Below are 22,606 nucleotides of genomic sequence, written 5' to 3'. Positions count from 1 at the left end.
CCCAACTCCTAGAATTTTCACTGGTTGTCCACCACGCCTGGAGTGCCATCTCTCGCCTCACTTTTACCTCCTGGCTTCCCTGGCCTCTTTCAAGACTCAGCTCAGGTCCTAACGTGTGCAGGAGGCTTTTCCTGGTCCCCCAGTGCCTTCCCTCTGAGATTGCCTCCCATTTTCACTATATATCTCTTCTATGTACATTTTTTGAATGTTGTTTCCCCTATCAGAATGAGAGCTCCCTGAGATCAGGACTTTTATCGCTTTTTCATTGTATCCCCAGCATTTAACACAGTGTCTGACACATAGGAAGCTTTTAGTAAATGCTTCTTGACTAATTGACAAGGAAATTAAAAGGAGGAGATTTGGACTCTACAGCTGTTAACTTTTACTCTTGATTGCTGCCCCAAAGTGAAACAGGCTGCTTCCTGTCACTAGAGGTCTTCGCTTGGAGGTTGATCAGTTGCATAGTTCCATCTACTATGGATGAACTCATGCTTCAGGTAGGGGTCAGGCTAGAATGACCTCAAAATCAGAGATGCTATGTCTGCACAAGACACAGCTCCTAGGGAGAGAATGGCCAAAGGAATGGAAACCATTCTTCATGCAGAAGCTTACCCCAACAATTGTCTTCTAGATGCTAACTACACAGAGGCCTTGGAGTCTCTACACAATGATATCCTAAGGGAGGCAAGAAAAAAATAAATACTGTTTTATTGAGGCAACTGGTGGCTCAGCGGATAGAGTGCTTGGCCTGGAGTCAGGAAGACCTGAGTTCAAATCCAGCCTTAGACAAATCTGGCTGTGTGACCCTGGGCAAGTCACTTAACCTCTAATCGCCTGACAAAATGGATCCACCGGAGAAGGAAATGGCAAACCACTCCAGTATCTTTGCCAAGAAAACCCCAAATGGGGTCACAAAGGGATGGACATGACTGAACAACAACCTGTTTCATTGTTGAATCAGCTAAAGTGCTGTGGTTGAGTGACTAGCCCTAAGTTCTGTTGGGACAGACTTGAGAAAAGAAGCATAAATTCAGAAAGTCCAGACTTGAATTGGACAAATCCAAAAGCTGAATATTGAAAGAATCCACAGCTGTGTCAGTTTGGTGTCCCCTTCACTAACAAAGATTGTACTTCCTCTACGCCTTAAGTAGACAGTCTTCATGAGTTGCTGTGATTGACAAAATTCAGCACCCAATGGCTGTGTCTGGTGATGAGTCTCTCCAAACCTAGCTAGGCTGGTCTCCAGATAACAGACTGATGACAGAATCAACTAAGATAATAAACATAAAGGGCTATGCATCCCTTAAAGGAATATATAAATATTAGTTATTATTATTCCTTAGGTCCATACATGAAAACTTCAGCTCCAGCTCCTAGGACTAGCGAGAGCTTGCATTTTACTGATATAACCTTTGCAAAGTCAAGGTTGGTTAGCTTCATGCCACAATGAGGCATTGGAGGATTTTAGTAAAGGGCAAAACCAAAAACTCTTTAAAATGAGGGCCATACTTGGAAAATTTTAAGGTTCCTCAGACCCCATCAAATTTCTCCTTAAATGCCAACTTCCTACCAGCACTACCCTTCCCTCAAAAAATAATCTGGAGTCTCCTTTCCTCAAATTTCTACCATAGTTGGCTTATACCTCTTGAAGCAGTTGTTACATCCTGTTTTATGCAGTAATTTTTTTTGGGGGGGGGCGGTAATTTGTCTTGTGATCTCCTACTAGATGGGAAACATCTTGAGGGCAAAAAAATATCATCCTCATCCTTGTATCTCTCTCCATCCCCAGTGTCTGGGATTATGGTCCTTTGTACATAGTAGGTACTCAATAAATATTTGTCAATATCTATTTCTGTGCCTTTGTCCATCTCATGCCTACAGCCTAGAATGCCTTCCCCACCCCCTTTTACTCAATTCAATTGAACAAACATTTCTTTAGTGCAAGGCACTGTGCTTGATACTGAAGATAAAAACCACCATCACCACTACCTCTCCACCCAGGAAAATCATCCTTCAAGATCCAGTCCAAAAGGGGCATCTAGGTAGTGCTGTGGATATAGCACTGGCTCTTAAGTCAGGAGGACATAAATTCAAATCCAGCCTCAAACACTTACTAGCTGTTGGACCCTGAGCAAGTCACTCGATCCCAATTGTCTACAAAAAAAAGAGATCCAGGCCAAGAAGACAGTGGAGTACAGTGGGAAGGGTGCCAGGCTTGCAGTCATAAGGCCAAAGGCACTTCATTGTAAACTTTGTAGCCTCAGTTTCCTCATCTATGAGGTGGCTGGACTAGATAATCTCTAAAGTCCTTTCTAGATATAAAATCCTACAATGACAATGATAATAATAACTACCATTCATATGGTACTTTCATATAAATGATTTCATTTGGTCTTCACATCAACCTTAGGAGGCAGGTGCTACTATTATCCCCATTTTACAGATGAGGAAACTAAGACTGAGGGTGTTTAAGTGACTTGCCCAGAGTTACACAATGAGTAAGTGTCTGAGGCTGGATTTGTACCCAGGTTTTCATGACTTCACTCTACCAGCTTGCTGCCAAGATCCTATGATTCAAAGTCCCCCTCCACCATGGAGTTTTCTCTGGCTTCTCCAGTTAAAAGTGATTTCTCTTCCTCTGATCTCCTATAGCAATCAATAAATCAAGAAACATTTATTAAGTAGCTACTCTGTTCTAGGCACTGTGCTAATCCCTGCCGATACAAAGACAAAAGCGAGATAGTCTCTATTCTGATGGAGCTTAAATGATCTGTTTTTGCTACCATTACTAGTAATAATAATAATTAACATTTATACAGCTCTAGGTTTACAAAGCACGTTACATATATCATCTCATTTGATCCTCACAAATACCAATTTTTATAGACGAGGAAACCGAGGCACAAAGAATGACTTGCCCAGGGTCACACAACTAGCGTGTGAGGCAGAATTCAAACTCAGGCCTTCCTGACCCAAAGTACAACACTCTCTACTGTGTCACCTACCTGCCTTCTGCCACTCCCTCAGCATTAATATTTACTGTCTGATATTATCATTTCTCTCTCTATATGACTATATCTGTCTCATTTCCTCCCTTATGTCTCCATAAGCCCTATGGGGACAGGAGACCAGATCTTCCACTTTTTCTGTATTTCCCTCATTCCATAGCATGGTGCTTAAGTGTCAATGGGTACTTGTTGATGGATCGACTGAAGACAATCTGTGACTTCTTTCAAGTTGCAGCTAAAATCCCACCCGCTAAAAGGAAGGCTCTTCTGTTCCTTCTTAATTAGAGTGCCTTCTCTCTGCTGATGATTGTACATAGTTTGTTTCTACATAATTGTTGGGATGTTGTTTTCCCCACTAGGCCATGAGCTCCCTTGGAGCAGGGACTGTCCTTTGCCTTTCTTTGAATCCTCAGCACTTAGCACAGAGGCTGGCCCAGAACAGATGCTTAACACATGTTCATTGACTGACTGACAATTTGAGATTTCCACATGTAAGAATGGCATAGATCACATCAGTCTACACACGGCTGATAAGAGAGGAAATCCCCCCATCACTTTCTGAGCAATCCAAATGGCTCTGGGTCCTGGAAAGTATCTAATTCAAGGTATCCCCAGAGTAAATAAATATAATAATTCACCTCTCTTTATGTGTCTGACAATCCATTTACATTCTGTTAAACTCAGAAAAAGTTGGGCAGATACCTCTAGGAATAAAGGTGTTGGATTGGAGTTCTCTAAAACAAAGTAGCTTCTGTGGCAGAGAACTGTCTCCTCACCTCCTCAAATTCTACCCAGTTAAGCCCCCAGAGATACCAACCCCACAAAGTCAGTTAAGACAGAAAAGGGGCAGAAAATGTCCAAGGAACTAGAGGTGAAAAGGTTAAGGTGATTGGTCAATACTCAAGAAAGAGAAGGGGAGGATATTTTTTTCGGCCCTCCCCCCATGAATAACATGTCTCCTTCCCAACTGGAAGAAATTCTGTTCTTAAGGGGTTACAGGAAGCTGTATTCTCAGGCTGTCATCAAATGAGGTATATTGCTATGACTAATAACATGGAATAAAATCAGAGAAATTTTTGCTGAATATAAAAGAAGAGCCTTGACTGGTACAAACACCCTGATTATGAAGTGTAGTAGGAGTACCACTAAACAAGGTCATTTAAAACCCATCTAGCAAAGCCGCTGAAGGTGCTAAAAATCGTACTGAAATATCTATTCAATATGCCAAGGCTACACGGTTTCATCACAGAGGGTACTCCCTCCACTGATGCAGAGCACCACAGCTCAATGCTTTAACAGATGGCCTTTATAAGCTGCTGGGGCCAAAAAAAATTCATCACCTGGTGTCAGTGTTCTAGTGAGGAGTCTCTCTGAGTGGAGTGAGGCTGGTCTTCAGATGGCGGACTCACTGTCCATTCTTAGGCCTCTGCTGGAAGGCTTCTTAGTTTGGCAGGACCTGACTAAGCTTACACTATGCCATTGGCTGGGACAGCCTTTATGGGAGCCCAGGGTCACTTCCTTTATATAATCAGTCAGTCAATGGACAAGCATTTATGAAGCCCCAGCTATGTGCCAGACACTACTCTAGGCATTAGAGATACAAAGAATGAAACAATTCTACTGGCAAGGAGTTTATAAAAAAACATATGTAAGTTTGAGGCCCATGAATAAGACTTTGGCCAACATTTGTATAGAATCTCATCAACTCTGTGCAATTCTATGAAGCATGTAGTGAAAGAATTATTACCCCCATTTTACAGATGAGGCATATGTTAAAAAAAAATGCCCATCTTATGAACGAGGAAACTGAAACTCAATGAGATTAAGTGATTATAGGATCCTAGATTTAGAGCTGTCAGGGGTCTCAGACAGAGTGCAATCCCCTCATCTTATAGATGAGGAGACTGAGTCCCAAAGAGTGTTTTACCTAAGGTCATACATATACTAAGTATCAGTACCTCAGCAAATGGTCTTTATAAGCTGTTGGGGCCAAAAAAATTCATCATTCAAACTCGGGTCTTTTGACCCCAAACCTATTTTTCTTTCTACTCTAGCACGCTGACTCTCAACCTCATGAAGTTAATGAGAAGCTGAAACATGAACCCTGGCCTTCTAATTGCAAATCTTGTGCTTTTCCACTATACATATCTATCTCTCTTAATGTACACAAGGTCCACCTCTGGCACCTTACTAGCCTTATGAGCTTAAGTGAATCACTACGTCTCTGTTTCCTCATCAGTAAAATGAGGGGGCTGGAAGAGATGGCCTCGGAGGTCCCTTTCAGCTCTGTTCACCTGCTAGGTCCATTTTCTGAAAGCCTGCAGAAGCCTGAAGGGGGGGGAGGGGGTCTGAGCTCGGAGATGAAGCCCACTGCTTTGCTTTAGCCTTGATTTGAGGCACTCAGAAGGTACTTCAGTTCCAAAGATCTATTCAACATTTGCTCATCACAGAATACACCCACACCGTATCCCAGGGCTTCAATACTTAGTGAAATCTACTGCATGCTTGAATTCCATTCCTTCCCATCATTCCTCCAGTAACAGGCATTTCTCAGGGGGTCAGCTCAGCAATGGGCTATAATGCCCAAGCTGCAGCTGTGGACCATTAAGAGTACTGAATTCTGAGACAGACTACCTGGGCCCACACTCCAACTCTGCTACTTGTGCCCTTCTTGACCTTGAGCCAGTCAATTCATGGGTCTGTGTCTCAGTTTCCTCATCTGTAAAAGGAGGAGGGGTCAGACTAGATAATCTCGAAAGTTCCCCTTCCAGGCCTAACCTCTGTGGTCCTACATTTGTGGTGAATTCACCCCATGCTGACACCAAGGCTCGGCTTGTTGAGTTGGAACTCTAAATTGGGATCAGATGTGATAAAGCCAGATCCAATAGGAAGCCTGCCTCCTGTATCACTTCCAAAATCCGTGGGTCATCTCAGTCCCTGATACTGAACACATCCTGTCTGACCCACTTACGGCCCACGGGCAGCAAAGCCCAGGATCCTGCTAAACTGGCCTTGAGATCAAGCGTGCTAGACCCTTGTACTAGCCCTCAAGCTTGAGTCTCCCTGTGGAACCTGAAACTCTCACTGTCTGTTTCCCAGAAAGTCGACTCACAGCACTGGAGAGCTGGAAGGAACTTTAAAACCACTTGAGGTGACTTGCATTTTGCAAAAGAAAAAAACTGAGGCCAGATGGCTCACCCCCAGGGACATTATCTCTATGAATGCTTCCTTTAAAAAAAAAAGTTTTGTTGATATGCTTTGTTTTTACATCACAAACGTTTACAGAACAAACATGAATTTGTTCCCACTCCATGAAAGGTCTTTTGGAATAAAGTGAAACAAGTAAGCAAAACGAATACAGTGATCTCATCCATATATACCTGTTTTATTTGTTTTTTAATTAACAGAAATTTATTTCCTCTTCTCCTTCCCATCCATTGGGGGAAAAAAGATTTTTGAAAAATTCCTTGTAACAAATATGCACAATTAAGCAAGACAAAACTCCTCATTGGCTGTATGCAAACACGTGTGCATACACATATGTATATACATTGTATCTACATATACATAGACCCACAACTACATGTACATGTACATGTGCATATACATATACATATACATACGCATATACATATGTGAGAACAGCCAGGTGGCATAATGCGTAGAGTGCTGGGCCTGGAGTTAGGAAGATTCATCTTCCTGAGTTCAGATCTGACCTCTGACAACACAGTAACTGCGTGACCCTGGGCAAGTCACTTAACCTTGTTTGCCTCAGTTTCCTCATCTGTAAAATGATCTGGAGAAGGAAATAGCAAACCACTCCAATATCTCTGCCAAGAAAGCCCCAAATGGATCACAAAGAGGCAGATATGACTAAAACAACTGAAGAACAATGGCACGTATGTATGTCTGCACCCTAAATCTATCACTTCCTGGTCAGAAAGGAGATGATATGTTTCATTGCCTGTCCTCTGGGATCATGGAGAGTCACTGCGTCTGTCACAGTTCTTAGAACTTTCAAAGTCATTGGGCTTTACACTATTGTTCTTATCTGAATTGCTCCCCTGCTTCTGCTCATTTCATTCACCAGTTTTTAAAGGTCTTCAAAATTCGCCATTTTTTACAATATTAGTGTGAGAGTACGGAGCCTTCCCTAGTGCCCCCCCCCAACCCCACTGAAAGTGATCCCTTCCTCCTCAATTTTTTTTAAATAGCACTTTACCTAAACCTATCTGAAGCATTTCTCACAGTCCACTTTGTATTCTAGTCATTTGTGTCCCTGTTACATTCCATTCCCCACCCCCGACACCACCACACTGACCAGTCTCAGTACCCCTGCCCAACAGGATCAATCAATTAACAGGCATTTATTAAGAACCTACTAGGTGCCAGGCATGCTAAGATGCAATTACAAAGAAACAGTCCCTACTGGCAAGGACCTTACATTCTAATGGGGGATGAGGGATGTAATGCAATTTTTCAAACATTTTTCCTCTTACATAAATTCTAAGGAAAGCTAGGAATTGAAAAGAAGGTCCAAGAGAAGGACTGCTTCCTTCTTTTGGTTCCTTTCAAGCCTTTGACCAGGGCTTAAGAAGCTCTTATACACCTGAGAGCAAGGAAAGCCTTGTAGATCAAAGTGACTAGAAGTCAGGGAAATGTGGGTTCTAGTCCTAGTTCTGCTATTGTGTGACCTTGGACAAGTCATGTTACTTCTCTGGGCCTCAGTCTTATCATCTGTAAAATGGGAACAATGACCTAGATGAACAGCTTGCTACAGTGGAGAGAATGCTGCTGGATTTGGAGGCAGAAGAAGTGGGTTCAGTTCCTGGCTCCGGCATTTCTTAGCCATGTAACATAGAGTAAATCATTTTACTTCTCTCTGGGCTGCTGTCTCCTCATCCATAAAATGAGGAGGCTGGCCTAGATGATCTCTAAGGTCCTTTCTAGCTTTAAATCTTTGATCCGGCAGCCTTGAAGGTCCCTCCTAGCTGGCTCTGAAATCTTTTGAACTTTGAAACAAACCTAATTTCCCCAGGAGGGCCGTTAACTGCTGCCCTGGTTAAAATCAAGGACACTCCTCCAAAGGCTTTCTCCCCCACCTTCACTACCATCCCCCAACCCCCACTCACTCATTGGAAATTTTAAACAGAAGCTTTTGATCATTTCCATTTTCCGGTTTGCTAGTTGTGACATTAAGCGATAATGGAACAGTGGCTTTCACAATGGGGTTAAATCTTATTAGCAGATTCCTGATTAGATTATATTTCACTGTAAGCCAGAGGGTGCTGAGCATCAAGGACAGAGGCACCTGTACACTCTGTGATACCCACCCCCCCTTGGGAAATCACTAAGAATCCTAACCCAGCCTGCCAGAGGCACAATAAAGAACTGAGCAGTCAGAACCTTCGCTTCCAACCTTGAGAACGTGTTCCGGGCATAGTGCATGATACTGTCAAAGTCGTACGTCTCTCCCAGCGAATTCACCTCCCCAGCTTCCATTTTTAGGAAGTTGTACTCCTGACCTGAGACACAATACACACTATTAAGGTCCGTGGGAAAGCAAAGATGTCATTAAGGAGGGGCAAAATTGGAAGATAAAAAGAGGAGAAAAAAAATTGGGCAGAAAAATCATCTTCCTGGTTCAAATTAAGCCCACACCATACACCTGAGTTGTGTGTGTGTGTGTGTGTGTGTGTGTGTGTGTGTTCAAATAAGTCTGAGATTTTAAACAGGAAAGCAAAGCACAGATTCTTCCATCTTGCTCCTCTCTAAACTCAAGATCATTCCAAATTCTTCAGCTGAAAAGTGATGAGACTGATTGGGTTTAATCAGCTTGGCCTAAATAGCATATAAAGAAAAAGGCATCTATCACACAAATGGCAGAGCAAGAGAAAAATCCATGAAAAGATAAATCGAGCTCCTGGAGAGTTGCAAATACATTGAACAGAAGCTTTTTTCATAGAAATTCTATCATTATGTACTATATTGGACATATATGCAATGTATCGTCATCATACATACTGTCATTCAATATATATTATTTATATTCCTTTGACTATCATATATTCAGAGAAACATTTCCCATAAGAAAAAATGTAAGCTAAATTGATGTACTTCTCCATGATTTAGATGTACTAGTTTCTCTGTCTTGGCCACTCAGATAAAGCCCTGTTGGAAATATTTAACCTATTCCTACTTTATGGATACTATAATTGCCTATACAGGTGTTTTAGCTAAGAGGCAGCCCAGAGTAGTGAATACCAGGCCAGCCTTGGAATCAGGATAACTTCGATTCAAATACAGCCTATAACACATATTGGGTGTGTGACTCTGGACAAGTAATTTTATCTCTCAGTGCCCTGTGGGCAAATTAAAATCATAGCTTGCAGATCAGTTGCTGATCTGCATAGTTTGAATGAATTTCCTCACCTAGAGATCTCTACGTGACGAGATCACAGGCCTGGACCCAGGAAAAAGAGTGATTTAGCTACATGCAGGATTTTTAAAGATACAGTTATTATGCAGGAGGAAAAAACAGATCTATTGGATGAGGTCCAGACTTTGAAATGTAACTAGTAACAAAACACGAATCCATCATCTTGACAGATGGGAATCTGGGGGAGGATGTTTCTTTAGGCAAACCCATTGTCCCTAAAACAGAGAAAGTCATCTTCTCTTTGGTTATAACCTACAAAATTAGGACATAACTTCTCCTGGAAAGGGCTACTGAGAGCGGCCTCAAGGCCAATGAGGATGCCGCATGTCTCACCACCACTATGATGAATGATTTCCAAAATGAGGGTGAGTTCCTCCTTGGCTTTGTTAAGCCACCCACTTCATTCTCTTGATTAACATTGGCACTTCCTACCCATCAGATGGTGCTTGAAAGCAAAGTTTCCTTACCTTGCTGGATATTTTCTCTGATGATAGTTACATGCTGGTCTCGGTCAGGCCGAGTGTGTTCGTGCCAGAACCCAACCACGTGGCCAAGCTCATGAGCCACAATACCAAACTTATCACAGTTCTTCCCAATTGATATGGCCTGAGGGCCTCCACCTCGGCGCCCAACATAGGAACAACATCTGAAACAATCGGGGGAAAAAAATCCACGTCAGGGAGAGAGAGAGAAGGGTGCAAGACAAAAGAAGGGCACTTAGAGATATTCAGAACAGAGAAGGAATAGGTGAAAGGGAGGACCACTGATTCCCTTCTGGAATAAGGAATCATCACCATCCCTCACCCCACTCTTTTTCCTAATGGGGCACAGCCCCTTCATTCGGCTTTAATGACCAAAAACAACACCAGACACATCAGAATTCATCTGTTTGACAAAAACAATAAGGAAATATCACTTTCTGGCTAAAGGGAATTTATTTATATTTGTGTATATGTGTATATATAATATATAGTATTTTATATATACATTATATACAATATTTTAGATATAAACATAATACATAATGTGTATATACATTATATGTGTGTATGTTTACATGTGTAATACCTATGCACATATAATGTTCCCCTTTATTCATAAGCTGCTCTTTCAACTTGAGAATATTCTAGTGGTACATGTGGCATTTTTGGAGTTGAATGGACTCTAAGCCCAAGAGCTAGAAATGGTGTTTGGCAGTTAAAACACCTGCTTAAAAGGATGCTGGATTGTTGTTGGGTTCGGTTTTTGTGGGGGGTAGGGGGAAGAGGGATAGATGTTAGGGCAGTGAACCATTTATTTAAGTACACAGGACAAGACTACACATATAAGCTGGAAATGAGCACTCCAGGGCTCCAAGCTGCCCACAGTCTCAAACCTATTGTCTTTCTTCATTGTTTACTTGAGAACTATCGCACCCAAACGCTCCTTCCTCACCATTCTCCAAATGCACATGTACCCAAAATGCCCAGGTAGCAGGTAGAGATAGAGTTCTCTTCTCTGACTTCTATCATGGACAGGAAAGATTGAATGCCTAATACATTTATTATATCCCCCTCCAGGTGAGCCAGTGCTCACATCATCCCTCAATGGAGGATCTAATCTACTGGGTTACTCCTCATCTAGGATCTTAGAATCTTAGAATGTTCAGATTATGAGAATAACATCTAGAATTCTGTGTTTAAATCCAAGTGCTGCATTTTGAGAGAGACGTTGACAAGTGAGTGGGTGTGTAGACAAAGAGAATGGTAAACTTTCATAAACTGCAATTCGTTAAGAATTTTTGGTTGGCTCTCACTCAATTCATCTATAGTAAAAATGAAGCTAGATTTCTAGGTTTCTCTTACTTACCCACATGTTCTGTAACTGAACACAATGAAACTTTCCTCATCTGTTCTCTCTATAAAGGTCACACAGGTGTGTTTCTCCCAGTGTCTCATGGCTTGCTTAAAAATGGCCCGCTGGCTCCCTAAAACAATAATAGAACACCAACACTCATTCATTTGTTACCTTGTTCACATGTCTGAATCCCGGTCATCCTAGTTTATTCTACAGGCACACAAATGTAACCTTGCCTAAAATGATTCTTGAGCCCATTTCCCAAGGAGTCACCACATGGTATTGTTACTCCATAAAAGACAACATTCTTTGCTCAAAACTAAACACGATTCCATTAGGTTGTAAACTCCTTGAGGGCAGGGACTGTCTTTTGCCTTTTTTCATATCCCCAGCACTAAGCGCTCATGCCTAGCACACGGTAGGCACTTAATAAATGTTTAGTGACTGATTGACTTTCCTGAATTTACAAACCTGTAAGGGTTTTATGGATTAAACATAGCCATACACTTACCCAACAGACAGACTTTCAAAGCTGGAAGAGAGTTTATTTAACCCAAAGAGGTTAAGTAATTTGCCTGAAGTTAATTTTAATGAAAATGTTGAGGGAAAGAGGGTTTTCAAAGAGGTTTATGCTCTCTCAACTTCCATTGATAATGAAAATGCTACTTCTCACAGATCATTTCAAATTTTATTCCAACATGCAGAACTGTACCTGAAGATTTTGGCATCTGAGACAAATTCATTTGAGGGGAGGGCATAGAAACAGAGCCTGAGAACCCCCCCCCCCCAAAGTCAGTATGAACTTCCTGGGCCCTGATCCTGGGCAGCCTATGTCTTACAGGTCTCCAGGACTATGTGCTGGTGAACCAACGGCCCAGAGTGTCATACCAGTGCAATAGTTGGGGAAAGGGCCCCAGGAGAGGGCAGAGAACTGAACCCTTGGGGTCATGTGCTGGGGCTCACTCTCTCTTAGTGGTAGTTTACTCTGGGAGGAGGAAGTATGTCACCTGCCCAATAATGGTACCATAGGAGTGGGACAGATGTATCCACACTTTACTGGTGCCCTTAGGCACAAATCTGTGTTAGAACACTAAAGGGTTACCTTGGTTCTCCTCCCCCACTTCATACAAAATCATAATGAGAATTTTTTTGAGGGGGATACCTTAAGGAAAGTCCTAAGAGTCCTTGGAGCTCTGGATACACCACTTGCATGAAATCAGTAACACTTATTTCTGGTTCCTTTGCTTTTCTAAGGACTCCAGAACTGAGAAGTCATGAAATGTCCCAAGAAAAGACTATGTTCACATCCCCTCAAAATCTGGCTTCTCAGGCTCTCACAAAGGGTAGCGATTGCTACTCTGTTAGACAGGCAATGCAGCACTTAAGAAAGCCTAGTCTGTTAACTGACATCAACCTGAAGGCTCTAGAGAATGAGCAGGAGCTATTTGGAGGTGCAAAGGAAGGAAAGCAGAGGGTGACAGGAGCTGGCCATTCAGAAAGACAGCACGGAGGGCTGGATAAAGCGAGGGGCTTGGGCAGGAAGATGTGGATGCACATCCTGTCTCTGATACTTGCTAGCTAGTGATTAAAAGCAAGTGCCTTCATATTTCTGAGTCTACTTTCCTCATTTGAAAAACTGGGAGTATTGATACATGTAGTAACTAATCCACATTATATCAAATCATATAATATATCGCATGTTATAACATGATATATTATGTACATATATAAATTTAATAACATGCCACTATATATGTATTATATCATTGCATCATGTATCATGATACTATCACATCAAATGATAAGCTATATATAAACCAAAGACAGTTAAAACACCAAACCATTTTGCAAACCAAATGTAAGAACTAGTTTTTCTTAGTACTATTATTCAAAAATTGAAAATTGGGACATCAGTTCATTGGTACAAAAATAAATTTATAGAACAAACCTTAGTTCTATCTCATTTATTTGTTTTCTTTCCATTTGGGGAGGGGCTTTAACCTAGATGAGGGACACTAAAAGTCCCTAAAACACAAAATGCTCCCAAACACCATATGTGTGAATAGGTTAGTGGCCATGATGACATGCCACTTCCTGGGACAGGAAAGCACTCCAGATGCTGAAAAGACACAGTTAAAACACAAAACCGGCGCCTTTCAACAAAGCTCTTTTTAGATCACTCTCAGGAGGTTTCCAAATAACCCCCAAAGGTCCATTCCAGCTCCAAGTTTCAATGAGAGTGGTGATAACATGGTTTAGTGGGAAAAGTAATTTAGTGGAGAGTATGATAGCTCTGAAATCAAGAGACCAGAGTTTAAGCCTGGGCTTTGCCATTTATTAGCTGTGAGGCCACAGAGGATTCCTTTATGCTCTCTAAGCCTCAGTTTCCTCTTCTATAAAATGGTAATAATAATACTTGCAATATTGAAATGGGTCACTGTGACAGAACCATTCTGTAAACCTTGAAGTTCTATATACATGTGAGTAGTGATGATGAGGATGGGGATGAGGATGACAATGGGTAATCTAATTTCCAAAGATGCCCCAATGGTGTACCGTTTTATTAATAGGGCAGGCTAGAAGACTGAGCAGGTTCACCGATCTCATTTGATAGAGGGGGAAACAGTGTGTGAAGAACGATAGAACAACGAACTGCAAGGGGTCCTTAAGAGCCTCTAGTCTACCTCCTTCATTTTGAAAGTGAGGAATCTGAGAGAAGGGGGGTATACCGCGGAAAGGTCACTGGATTGGGAGTCAGAAGCCCCAAGTTCAAATCCTGACTTTGGACCAATCTCTTTACTTCCATGGATCTCAGTTGCCTCATTTGTAAAATGAAGGAGACTTGGATCACACGGCCTGCAAGACCCCCTTCCAGTTCTAGAACCATAATCCAGTGGGTTTCCTTTTCAGTGCTCCTAGAAGGGAACAAACGTCTTTTGCCTCCTTTTGTATCCCCAGTACTCAGCACAATGCTGGGCACGTAGTAGGTGTTTAAGAAGTGTTTATTGAATTGAATTGAATGTCAAAACTGTGGAGACAAGGCATATTTTGAGATAGAAAAACCCTTCAGATGCTGAACTGGGAGACACCAAAGACGATGTTCAGAATCACTGAATCTTAAGAGCGGGAAGAAGTCTCGGAGGTCGTTCCAGTCCGACTTGTCCCTGATCAAGAACCCTTTCTCACGTACCCCCCACTGTCATCGTCCACCCTTTGTGTGAAGATTTCCAGAATGGGAAAGCCTATTATCTAAGCAGCTGATCCCACCTTTGGACTGTTAGAAAATGTTTCTTTATATGAAGTCTAAATCTATGTGGCCTATAAACTGGTAAGAACCTTTGATGAACTAAGAGGCAGGAGGTCCTGAGTTTGAATCCTGCCTCAGGTTCTTAACTAGCTGCGTGACCTCAGAGAGGAATCTGAAAAGAATAATGTGCTGAGGGGCACAGTGGATGAAGAGCTGGATCTGGATGCAGGAAGACCTGAATTCAAATCCTGCCTCAGACACTTACTAGCTGTGTGACCCTGAGCAAGTCAATTAACCCCCATTTGCCTCAATTTCCTCAATTGTAAAATGAGAATCATAATAGCACCTATGTCCCAGGGTAGCTGTGGGATCAAATGAGATTATATTTGTAAGGCACTCAGCACAGTGCTTAATAAACTCTTGCTCCCTTCCCTCACATGTAAAGGTATCCTGAAAGTCCAGGGCTGGACTCTCACTTCAACAAAATCCCTGTGGCCCTTTCCAAAGGGACAGCATTCGCCCAGAAATGGTCATCCTGAAATGGAATTGACTTTTGACATGGTTTCAGTGAAAGAAATGCTGGATTTGGAGTCAGAGATCACAGGTTCCAACAAAGAGCTCTACATGTTATCTTATTTGATCTTCACAACTACCCTGTGAGACAGGTGCAATTATTACCCCTGTTTTTCAGATGAGGAAAGTGAGGCAGAGGGAGGTTAAGGGACTTGGTGTGGGACACACAGCCAATAAGTGTTAGAGGCAGGACTCAAACTCAAGTCTTCCTAATACCAAGTTCAATATTCTGTCCACTGGAAAGGCTAAATTTCAGTGAGAGGTGAGTGAAAATAAGGCTGTAATTTTTTCTTCCCCATCCAAGTTTACAGATCCCCTGACATCTGTCCACCGATCCCTTAGAAGTTATGGTACCCTGCCCTACACCAAGGATGTCAGAAGATCCTTCAGCCTACTAAGAGTAAACTCAGCTTCTTATTATCTGGGTCAGTCTAAGCTACGATTCCCAGCACTAGCCCCACGTTCACACCTCTTCTTACAACAACTGACCTGTGAAATTTCCTCCAATGACAAAGGGGATCACCCCTCCGGGCCAGATCCTCTCAGCCCTTGATGTTGTGGCCCTTCGGACTCGGGGCGCAGACTCCACAGGTCCGCTGGGAGCCGCGTTTGGGCCCTTTTTCTTCAGTCTCTGCGGAAGCGTGGAATTCTGCCTGCCACCTGCAAGACAGTCTCATCATTTCAGTTGTAGGCATTTAAAGACAGCCCCAATGTTACCACTGCCACCCATGAAGATGCTTAGAATGAGTAGGTATCTCTATCTCTACGAGAGACCAGAAATCACCTTTGTGACTCACCTAATGAATGTTCATTGTAGATAGTCACCTCAGCTCTTGAGCCTTCTCATTAACAAGCTAAAATCAACACTTCTAAGAAAATAATGTGAGTACCTCCCATGGCTGATCCTCTCCCGCCCAAAACACCAAACGTGATTCCACTTCCTGAAATATTTAGCCTCTGATAAAAAGGAAGTGTCTCCTAACACTCATCTAAATTTGAACATTAAGATAATTCTAATCAGTTCTGAGAAGAAGACTTTTTTTGATGCTTTTTTTTCTTTTTGGTGAGGCAATTGGGGTTAAGTGACTTGCCCAGGGTCACACAGCTAGTAAGTGTCAAGTGTCTGAGGTCAGATTTGAACTCAGATCCTCCTGACTCCAAGACCAGAGTTCTATCCACTGTGCCACCTAGCTGCCCCTAAAGAAAAAGACTTTTTGATGGCATTAGAAAAAACGAAGTCTTTTACGTTTAGAACTGGGCTATTCAAAAATCATTCCTGGTTTAGTAAATTTAGGCCATGATGCTGGGATTGGTGGCAGGTCTGGGGTTGAAGTAGGGAAGACCTGAATGTGGGTTAATTTTTCCTATTATGTGCAACAATTTTCTACCTACTTCTGCATCTCTTTCTTCAGTAGAAAATCAGGGGTGGAAAAATCCTTCTACATGCCAAATAATACCTACAATGCTTCCTCTGTTTCTCAGAAGATAATACTAAATAGAAATGTAACAGCAAGTCACAGGGGCAATTTTTATACCATCTAGTCAGCACGGGAAAATCTAAAGTCTAACTGGGGAAAGACAAGGGGTACAATTTGCAGTAATGAGTTAGCGAACGACAGTTAACCACTCGATCCAGTGAGAAATTTAATTTCCTGAGGACTTAGCACAGGAAGCATTTGCAGATTAAAAATATGTCTAAACAGATGTTCTGCTTAGGCTGGGAAAAGATCCTAATGCAAATGTCATTATGGGATTTTCCTAGATTACTGTTATCTCAAAAATCAGAATCCAGTATGATTTTATTTATTATCTCGGAATGCTCTGCATTTGGATTAGCACTAAAGGGACTCATGCCAAAAAGAAACCAATCTAGTCTACCAACTATACCCCAAGCCCAAATATATCCAAGTGAATCTGCCCCCTGAACTAGACCCCCCTAAACTCTGCCACACGACAGCTGCCATCATAAGTCAACATTTCATTCTCGGTCTCAGTCCCAGCAGGGCCCTAAATGGTACTATGGCCTGGTCTCAGACTTTCCCAGGTGAGGCCCTGAGTCTTGGATCAAGAGAAAGTCTTTTCCTTACTGGCTGGAAATAAATACATCGGCGGTCCAGCCATCTGGATAAATCATTACAAAATGCTTTGGCCAAATTCCCATCTCCATAGCATGCACGGAATAGCTCCGCTATGAAAGGTGGGCTTCAGGGGAATGGGGTAGGGAAGACTCTTTTTCAAAGGTGTGAGCAGCCGTAAGTTAGTCAAAGGTTCAAATTTGGGGCAACCCCCAAATGTCAACTTTTTCCAGTGGATTTGAGGGGCATCTGGGGCTCTGCTCCCTTCCTACCAGGCTCGCTCATTTCTGTTATGTGGCTAAGCACTGGGAGTTCTTAGGGACAACGTCCTTTAAAACTGCAGAACACATTCTTCTTATTAATATGATTATGGAAATCCGATGCTATCAAAACAGTCACAGCTTCATTTGGGAGGCTGGTTACACACTCCTTTTCGTTAATCCAATTATAAACTCAAAAATGCATGCTGAGCCCTGAACTCCACACAAGAGGGATGCCTCAAACTGCCAGGTGTCTCCGAGAGGACGAGGATGCTTCTTATGGCTCCCACAGAAAGCTGGGACCAGCAAAGCACCACGGTCAGGGCTGACAGGCGCTGAATAATAGAAGGAAATAAACCCGCAGCTGAGCAGGGGCAAGATGAATCCGGGAGGCTCAGATCCTTTCTCCTACTTGTGAGGTCTCTTCTTATGGGGGTGGCAGAAGGGGGTCCCTGTTGAGGGAGGGTTGTGATTAAAGAGGAAATGTCTGAGTGACACACAACTTGTCATCCCCTTAATTCAAATAAAACAGACTCCCTCTAGCCCACTGGCCCAGAGAGCAGAGGGATGGCAATGCCGCCCTAGCCCACCCCACTTCTCTTTCATCTCTCCGTCCTCTCTCTGGACTTGCAGTGAGTACACTGGACACCTGAGAGCTCTAAGTGTCCAGGGTGGATGAAACTGTCTCTGTGTTTGTTGTTTTCCTCCATTAGAATGTGAGTTCCTATAGAGTAGATACTATCTTACTTTTCTGTTTATATCTTCAGTGCTTTGCACACAGAAAGCGCTTAACAAATGCTTATTCAGTCATTCCTTCATATATCACAGATTGGGATATATTTCCCTGGCTTTTTTTTTTACCTATCCTTTTCAACCAAACCCATGTCCCTTGGTGTATGCTAGTATACAGAAAGAAAGATCTTCAAGTGGGAGGACTGTCATCCCTCACTCTTGAGGGTTTAAGTCCTGTTGTTCTGGGCTGATCTTGATTTGGGTAATCAGTTATAACTAGACTAAATTCAGGGGTTTTGAGAGGCTGCAGTAGCCTTAGGCTCTTCCGGTTGCCATTAGTGGTTTGGCTTTGCAGCTGTTTGAACAGCTGTCATCTCTCTGTGCAGAGGTGGACAACTAGCTTTCAGCACCAGGTAACACAATTCCTTAGTGTACCAGTATCATGTATACATAGATTACATCATAAGAGATTGGACAACATGTGAGCATGGAACAGGAAAGAAAAGTCATTTATAGATAGTCCCGCTTTTCCTGCATTCCAGGAAATGGTATTAAAAAAAACTGAATGGTTAATAATAAAAACAACAGTGTTAACAATAGTGATTTTTTATTTTGCCTCTATGCAGGAGATAGATGGTGGTTGCCAGGTGAGAAGGCATAATGTTGAATACATTTACATAAAACCAGAAAAAACTAATTATTTTGATGATGGTGGTGAAAATTGAAGAAGGTGATTCAGGGAAAGCAAATATAAGTCTAAGAAAAGTAGAAGGTGCCTCCACTATTAAAATTTGGTTACTTTGTTGAGACATTAACTTGGAAAGTTTATATAAGGATCTGGGAGGGAGAGCTGCTAACTCTTTATAAGGAATCAAGAATTTACTCCTATTCCTTCTTCTAAGAAGTGTAGAAGCTCCTTGAGGGGAGGGGCTATTTGTTGTTATGGTGGTGATGGTGGTGGTGGTTCTTGTATCCCCAGCTCCTAGAATAGTGCCTTACACAAAGTAGTCATTTAATAATAAATGTTGTTGAATTGCACTGAATTGAATTGAATCAGATGTCCCTCAGGTTTGGAGAACTGGTATTTCTTTTTCATTGTTATTCTTTTTTTGATAGAAAGAATTTCATGTGAGAATTGCCACTTGAGGCTGAATTTGTCCCTCCAGGAGAGAAGCCAAGCAGGCTTCATCACATTATTCAGGAGAGATATAGACAGAGAAGAGAAGGGAAATGCCTTCAGAAATGAGAAAGCCTTCTCTAAACGCCATTTATTTTGGTGAAATGCTAGTGGCAATTAATATCCTTTTCACCACCAATATTAGGGAAGGTGAAAGGGCTCACATTATTTTAGGCACTGACTTTAGGCACTGACAAATGGAACATGGATTTGTTTTCCTAGTGATGAGAGACTATTAACTTGGGGTCCATGGACCATGGAGTGATTTCAGAAGGTAGCCTCTGAGCTGTGCTTTGAAGGAAACCTGGGATTCTTTCAGGCAGAGGTGAGAAGGGAATGCATCCCAGACAGCCACTTGTAACAAAGACAAAGAGGTAGAAAAGAAATTTTAGCCTGCTTTTATGAACATCCCCTTAAATCAAAACCCAGCAATGCCCATGTGTGGTCACTGTCCACCTCCTATGCCTTCAGCGCCATCTCTCTAGGCCAGGTGCTACATGGTTCAACATGAAGCTGAGAATGTCCATTTCTTTGAGAGGTCCAGATTAACAACCAACCCATCCCTAACAGATTCTTCATATCTTGCTGGCTGCCTGGCTTAACCACATTCCTGCCAACAGAATTCTGTATTTCTAGGATTCTGTGGTTCTAAAACAGAATAGGTTTTTCAATTGATAAGATATTAAATAAAAGATACCCAAATGTCTGGGTGGGGTACCACATTACCCTTTTTAACTTTCTTGGTACTATGACTGGAGGCTGTGGCATTCGGCCCGATTTCATGAAACTGTTCTCCAAGGCCACCTGAAAAGGAAGCAGGAAAAAAAAGAATATGTATGTATGTACATATATACTATATATACATATATATATATAGGCACCAAACTTCTTTACACTAACATAAAATTATTATGAAACAAAGATTACTGATTGGGAATGACCAGAAACATCACTAAACTATAAAGATATGTCCACAATCTCTGAAATTTAGTTATCAGGAGCTATGACTAGTCTTTCCATTCAACCCTATCTTTTCAGGAATGTGTTGGCCAAGGTACCTATTTTTTCACTCACAGTCCTTCTGAGATTCTATGACTTTGTCCAAGGGAATTGAATATTTTAAGGATTGAGAAAGAGAAACTCATCAATAACGATAAGTGCCAGAAGTGAAAAGTGATTATTACTTGGAGCTGATATGGAAGGATTCACATTGGGAGGGAAGAAAGCATTAATCAGACACCCCACACCAGCTGGTTCTTGAATGTCTTTGTAGTGAAGAGACAAATAGGAAAGTTTGATGCTGGAATAAGGATTCAGGTGCTAAGTTAGGATGCCAAGAGATAGGAAGTATTAGTGAATTGATAGTTTGACTGATTCAGATTGATTTCCCTAACGCTTCTGACTTTTTATTGCAACTGCTTGTATAACTAGCCCCTACCCGTTACATGCCATCATGGTCACTGGCACAATCCACCGAGTCTCCTCCTGTTACACCTGCCTTCCAGGAGCCTTGGGTTCATATAAGTGTCTACATTTACAAGGGAGGAAATGGAAACTCAGAGAAGCTAAGAGATTTATCCAGTGACTTAGATGAGTGCATAGATTACTTGCCTATTAAATTCACAGATAAATTAAAACTGAGATGTATAGCTAACAAAGTGGATGATAGTATTTGAATCTAAAAAGATCTTGAGGGGCTGAAGTACTGGGCAAACTGGAACAAGTTGAAAACTTTTAGTACTAAATGTAAAGTCTTCTACTTGGGTACAAAAAATAAATGTCAAAAGTACAAAATTGGGGAAGTATGGCTTACATAGCTATTTTCTGAAAAAGATCTAGGGATTTTAGTGGTCAGAAAGTTCAATATGAGTCAACAGTCTGGGGCCAAAAAGGCAAATACAATCTTCAGTTTCATTAAGGGTAGTATAGTATTCAAGACTAAGTATTGATCCTAGGACTATATTCAGTTCTGGATACCACATTTTAACATAACCTGTAAGTTTAGAACTAAACCTTTGAGTTTACATGGACCAGGCTAAGTCTTGAAGACATATCACAAATGACTTTCTTTTTGGCTCATGCCCCCATAAAAGATTTTTTTCCTAGGATATCAGACTCTAACTTATGCCTAGATCTCTACAGAAAAGGTAAAAAAGGGTCCCAAGCAAGCACTCAGACTGACAATACATCAAATAAGACATTTTTTAACACCCCCCTCCCCGCCAAAAAAACAAAGCTAGAAAAACTCACACCTGAGCCCATGAATTGTCACACTTCTTTCTCCTTCCTGGTAGGCCCCCATCTTCCCCTGGGACTCATACTGTCCTTTAAATTTATACCATAGGGTTAAGTTCCCCAGCTCTCAAAACACACCTGGGGAAAACACTGAAGGCTGCTAGAGATTCGAATAACTCATCCTTCCAGTTAGACCAAGAACCTATACAGTCCTCTGGGATTTTAGTACCATCCTGGTTGGAGCCTGTGTGTATTCTACAGAGCTTACCACACCAGTGAAGCACAAGGTGTGGGTTTGATCCTCCATTGCATGACCTTGGTCCTTAAAGCTCCTTAACTCTGGCTCTGGTTGGGTCCAGATAGAGCTCTAACTAGCAGTTTGTGCACTCAGGGTACAAAACATGCCCTCAAATTGACTTTTTAAAAGAACAATTCAGTTCAGCAGCAGGAAAGATTATAGGGAAAGAAAAGATTACCTGAGGTAGGGATGGATGCCACCAGACAACTTCTAACTTTAATTGTTCTTGCTAATTAGGCACTAAGCTCAATTGTTTCTAGGTGCTGAAGAACTGTTAAGTATTGACATCAAACTCTAAATGTCAGCACTCTGGGACAAAGCTTCATTTACCCTACCCTAGGAATTGCCCTTGAGAAGACTTGGTCCAGAAACTCAGCATTATCCAGGAATTATTCTTCCAGTCCAGGAATTCCTGTGCTCATAAAGGAATCCCTCCTTCCTTCCATCCAACATTGCCATTCCACTCCTCACATTCTTGCAAGCTAGCCCAAGCACTCCTAGCTACTCAGCTGTTTGTCACCTCAGGGGTCCCATGGTTCCCCAGAGGAGTCTTAAATATGGGAAGGCTTCTGGTTCAGGGACCTTAGTTTGTGTCACTGTATATAGATTTTCTGCTCTCCGTCTTTCTGATATGTTTTCAATCTCCTTTTTAGAGGTCTAGTCTAAGAGTATAGCCTAAATGTCCTCAAATTAGACACAAATCTATTCCTTAAAATGGTGCCAATG

The 22,606-nt window shown here is 41.9% G+C and overlaps 1 protein-coding gene across 1 annotated transcript in view; it reads right to left on the bottom strand.

The window, feature by feature from the left end:
• TLL2 (tolloid like 2) overlaps positions 1 to 22,606 on the bottom strand; it is a 161,407-nt gene that overhangs the window by 69,936 nt on the left and 68,865 nt on the right. The window contains exons 3-7 of the mRNA XM_027860758.1: positions 20,074 to 20,151; positions 15,593 to 15,763; positions 11,296 to 11,413; positions 9,915 to 10,093; positions 8,428 to 8,533 (exon numbers count right to left, since the gene is read on the bottom strand). Coding sequence (XP_027716559.1) covers positions 8,428 to 8,533; positions 9,915 to 10,093; positions 11,296 to 11,413; positions 15,593 to 15,763; positions 20,074 to 20,151 — 652 coding nt within the window. The remainder of the gene's footprint in view (positions 1 to 8,427; positions 8,534 to 9,914; positions 10,094 to 11,295; positions 11,414 to 15,592; positions 15,764 to 20,073; positions 20,152 to 22,606) is intronic.

This window comes from Vombatus ursinus, unplaced genomic scaffold (assembly GCF_900497805.2).
Source record: "Vombatus ursinus unplaced genomic scaffold, bare-nosed wombat genome assembly UNPS02000749.1, whole genome shotgun sequence".
Taxonomy (NCBI): domain Eukaryota; kingdom Metazoa; phylum Chordata; class Mammalia; order Diprotodontia; family Vombatidae; genus Vombatus; species Vombatus ursinus.
Note: the sequence above shows the minus strand (reverse complement) of the source record. Positions and strands in the feature narration are given on the sequence as shown.